The 4,993-nt window shown below is 38.2% G+C and overlaps 1 protein-coding gene across 2 annotated transcripts in view; it reads left to right on the forward strand.

Annotated features, from left to right (window-relative positions):
- The first annotated feature begins 2,744 nt into the window (after window positions 1-2,744).
- LOC109828009 overlaps window positions 2,745-4,993 on the forward strand; it is a 7,155-nt gene continuing 4,906 nt past the window's right edge. For both annotated transcript variants that reach the window (XM_020395037.1, XM_020395036.1), the window contains exons 1-5: window positions 2,745-3,242; window positions 3,355-3,473; window positions 3,578-3,684; window positions 3,781-3,868; window positions 4,790-4,993. The exon at window positions 4,790-4,993 is cut by the window's right edge and continues 598 nt beyond it. In XM_020395037.1, the coding sequence (XP_020250626.1) occupies window positions 3,014-3,242; window positions 3,355-3,473; window positions 3,578-3,684; window positions 3,781-3,868; window positions 4,790-4,993 (747 nt within the window). In that variant the 5' untranslated portion in view covers window positions 2,745-3,013. The remainder of the gene's footprint in view (window positions 3,243-3,354; window positions 3,474-3,577; window positions 3,685-3,780; window positions 3,869-4,789) is intronic.

Genomic DNA, 4,993 nt, shown 5'->3' on the forward strand with positions numbered 1-4,993 from the left:
GTCGACCGATACCGTGCACGAAGTAGCCAGAAAGCCCTTACCAGTTGACCGATGAAGCACCATCAATCGTCCGATATCGGGTCAAATTGTTTCTTGATTCGGTTTGGAATCTGTTTTGATATATATATATATATATATATATATATATATATATATATCCTTCTACTTATTCTCTTTTCTAAGTTTAAACATTTGCTTGAATATTGATTAAGCTGTTGTTTTGATATGTTCAACCTGGTGTGAAATCTGGAATAAAAATAAGGGATCCTATATCGATCGTCCCCTCTCCTTTCCTTTTACGTGCTACTAATTTACTTGTGCTGCTAGCTAGCTAGTTCTTCTGTTTTTTCATCTTACTAATTTATCCATGGTTGCATGAGTAGAAAAAAATTATATGATAGCGTGCGCGCAGTCAATAATTCAGGAATCTTTTGCTTATATAGTTCCTGACGAATGTTGCGAAGAGAATCTCTCTTACCTTATGCCTTGTTTCCTGCTACTTAATTTGCTATATACTTATTTATTCATTTGATCTGGAATTTGAACAAGATTCTTTGAGCATGCAGTTTAATTTCTTCTTATTTATTTATTCCAAAGGAATAGGAAAGTGATCAAACATATTCATTCCCTCCTCATCTGTTTCTTGCTAAGGAACAAGAAAAAGGTTATATATGTAGCTCCTGATACAGCTTCCACATAAATGTTGTGTCAAACACGGATGTGCAACCAACTCACAAGAAAAAATGTAATCACAAAAAAATGCAATGATTAATTATGATTCGGCAAGATGCCTATGTCCACAACCGGCGAGATCGACAATCCACTATTAATCAAGAGGTTACAACGAAGACGGAGAATATTAGAAACCCTAATCTCTCTCCCTTATAAAGCCAAAACAAATATCAATTTTTGTTGTTAAAGATACATTGAGAAACCTCTAGGCAATCTTTATTTATAGCCTCCCTCAAATTTGAGTCCAACTAGCCAAACAACTCCTTAACCGAATCCAAACAGGAGTCCAACTAACCAAATAACTCCCCAATTAGAATCCAAACAAGACTCGAAAAAGTGTCCAAAACATGTGGGACCCATCATGGGTGGCTTTCAATACAACCAACTTCACAAATTTTCACCTTGGCGAAATTGGTAAGCCACCAATAGTCTTCATCACCCAAGTAACCTTTGATCTCTTCAACAACTATCACCATCAAATAGCCCCGAAGGGCCTCAACACCGAAGAACATTGATCAAGTTGAGACAGTGTTCAAACTTGACTGTTGGAATAACTTTTGTCAACATGTCCGTCGGGTTCTCCTTACAAGCAACTGTAAATCACTGGGCTGTGACATATAGATGTCTTCCTCCAAATCTTCATGCAAGAATGTAGTCTTGACATCTAATTGCTCGAGCTCCATGTCATACTGCGCAACCATCGCTAAAAAAGGCCGGGATAGAAGTGTGCTTCACGACCAGAAAGAAAACATCATTATAGTCAGCACATTCTAGTTGTGCATACCCTTTTACCACCAATCTTGCCTTGTACCGTACACCTATACTTCCACGGGAGCTTGGAAAACCATCCTTCACTATATAGACCTACTTGCACCCAATCAGCTTCTTCCTATTTGGTGCTTCCACCAAATCCCAAGTATGATTTTTATGAAGGGGCTCAATCTCTTCCCTCATAGCCGTCATCCACTCCTTGCTATGATCACCTCTCATAGCCTCATTGTAGGTGACAGGCTCATCTCCATACACAGATAAAGCATAGGCTGTCATATCCTCAAATCCGAAATGAAGTGGTGCCTTCCCCACATTATGTCTTCTCTCTCTATTGTCTGTCAAGAACGGTTGTTGTTGTTGCTGAATAGGCCCATCATCTGGAACCTTCGATTCTATTGTTTCCTCATTAGCAGACATCGGTGGAGTTGTGAATTCCACCTCCAAAAGATTTTCACCACTAACAGTGCATGTTTCTACGGTAGCTTCGGAATCATCCTCCGATTCTATTGTCAAGAACAATTTCATATCCTATACTTTCCATCATAGCTCATGATTTACTAATTCTACGGTAGCTTCAGAATCCGCCTTCAGCACAATAGTACATTTGATCGATGATCACAGGACATTGTTAGATCCGTATACCGTACGCGTGGTAATGTGGCTACGAGACTGGTGGAGGTAAGAAAAGAGAACACAAGACATTAATCAGATGACTGGTATTGAAGATAAATTTGAAGAGTTAGGACTAACAGATAGATATAAAAGAGTAGACATTATTCATCAATTTGTAATTTTGATTTCTTAGCTAAAATTTTGTGATAAAATATTTTGGAAACAGTTGCAAATCATAGTGATATAGTTGAGACATCTATTGTGATGCGACGAATTCCAAAATAAATTTATAATTGTAGATGATTTACTGATTATTAATAAAAAAATATTTTTATTTTTTTTTTTTATAATTTTTTGTATTTATAAATTATGTAATTACATGAGATTAATAATATGATTGTTTTTATTAAAATTTTGTTATGTATTCCTCAAAATTCAGAGAAATAAAAAAATAAAAAAAAAACAGCCCGGTGCCCGGTCCGGCTAACTGGATCCGGCCCCTGTTTTGCCCGGCCTGGGCCGGCCGTTTGGAGGGTCCTAGAGAGGCTAATATGACATAAACCAAGTTCGGAGAGTTCACGTGATAAAGTCCAAGGGTTTTGTGATATCAAAACAAAAGGAATCAAAATAATAAGGGGAAGAGAAAGTCGGGTTTGGGCCCTTTCTTTTATTTTTTGCCTCCTCATTTCCGCCGACCCGGAGCACCTCTTTTTAATCCAGTCCACTCCAATCCGGTCAACTCCAGCATCTCATCAATTTCATTTATTTGATTTGATAATAGAATTGGAAGGCAGGGGAAAAGATCGATCGATCTATCGATAAATCAGAAGAACCAGAAGAAGAAAGGGGGGAAAGAAAGAAATAAAGGAAAAAAAGTGATCGTGATTTCTGAAATTCAATGTCAACGACGACGAAGGAAGATGAAAGGGTTAGCGCTAGTAACGAGGCCGAAACAGCAGGAGGAGAAGGACAAGAGAGGCAGCAACAGCAGCAGCAAGAAGAGAAAAAACGCGAAGCGGTTGAAGAAGAAGAAGCTGTATACAAGACGAAAGTGATCCAGTTCCTGGGTCGATCAACTCCCATCGTCCTTCAGAACGATAACGGACCATGCCCTCTCCTTGCTATCTGTAAAGCGCTCCACCAAACCCATCGTTCCTCCTCCTCCTCTCTCCCTCTCTCTCTCTTTTCTCCTCCCTTTAGACCTAATTCATTTTTTCATATAAAAATATTTCCTTTCAGGCAATGTCTTGCTCCTTCGAAACAGCCTCAATCTCGGCCTCGATGCTTCCGAGGTGCCTCTGCAGAAGCTGCTCTCTCTTGTCGCTGAGAAGCTCATCGATTCCAACAGCAACGTTCAGGCAAATACTCTTCCCCCCCTTTTTCGCTTTGTTTCCCCTCCCCATTTCCAAACCCTAAAACAAACCATTCATTCTTAATTATTATCTGTAATTATTATCTGCAGGATAAGGAAGATGCATATGTTATCAACCAGCAGCAGAATATAGCTGATGCCATCGATCTTCTCCCTCGCCTTGCCACTGGAATTGATGTCAATGTGCAGTTTAGAAAGTCTGTTCACATTTATTAATTAATTCCATTTTTTTAGTGTTGCCTCGTTGATTTCCTGCAATGCTCACTTTGTTTTGTTATGGCTAATTGCTTTAGGATAAACGATTTTGAGTTTACACGGGAATGTGCTATATTTGATCTCTTTGATATCGGTCTATATCATGGTTGGATTGTTGATCCTCAGGTAACTATCTATTATACCACATGGAATTTGGTATTATAAAATATGTTTATATGTCCTTCGATTATAAACTGCTTGTTGCCTTTTGATTTAGAGTGGTACTTGGACACAAGTCAGTTCCACTCGTTTCTCCTTTGATTCAGCTATTTTAACCCATAACTTTTGTTTCATAACTTGAAACAATGCTTGCAGTACCAGTATAAACTATCAAAACATACACCCTAGTCATAACAGACTAGGATATATCATGTAGTTTAAACATACTTTTAAATTGCATGGTTATTGCAAGAGTTATGTTTACTGCTTGCATTTTTTTCATTGTAAGGACTCGGCATAGGAACAACTGGAGTCACATAAAGTGGGATTTTGTAATAGAATCTTTTGGTAACAAATCAAGAGACGATGGCTCCTTTCCTTACAGGGGAGTCCTTTTTTTTAGGGAGGGGGTGAAGACTCTTAGAAAATTATAATGCAAGAAATAGGAATCTAGATATTTATACCATAGATGCAAATTGGCTATACATCAAGCCTTTGTTGATAGGAAATTGTTGTTGCACATTGACCATTCACCATATTTGTTTGTTGATAAGAAATATGGCGATCCATATTTAACTTCAAAAATGCATTTCAGCTCGTCTGCAATATTTCCTTTATTGCAATCAAATATAATTTGGTTTTTGAATTTGGTTGCATTAGCTTGTTTTTGGGCATTTTCGTGAGTGAACCTATCTAATACTAACTTCACTTGGTGTCTCTTTACTGCCCATGCTGCGTAAGGGAATGTTCTTTCATCTTTACGATGGATGTTTGGCTGTTGTCTGTGTGTTGTAAGCATGTTGTATTAAACCAACTGCTTTAACCTTCTCATTACCTATGCACATCATTGCTTAGCTCAGCCACATAAATTTATATATTGTTTTCTAGGATACAGACACGGCATCAGCAATTGGATCAAAGTCTTATAATACACTTATGGGGGAACTTGTTGCCTTCGATGCGATCAAGTCCACTGGGGAAGATAAGAATGTTCTGGAAGATGATTCTGTTGATTTTGCTGCTGCGACAACTGCAGCATTAGGAGTTCCCTCACCATGCCTTTCTAGAGGTAGATCTTTTGATGATTGTCCA

This window comes from Asparagus officinalis, unplaced genomic scaffold (genome assembly GCF_001876935.1).
Source record: "Asparagus officinalis unplaced genomic scaffold, Aspof.V1 AsparagusV1_Un630, whole genome shotgun sequence".
Lineage (NCBI taxonomy): Eukaryota > Viridiplantae > Streptophyta > Magnoliopsida > Asparagales > Asparagaceae > Asparagus > Asparagus officinalis.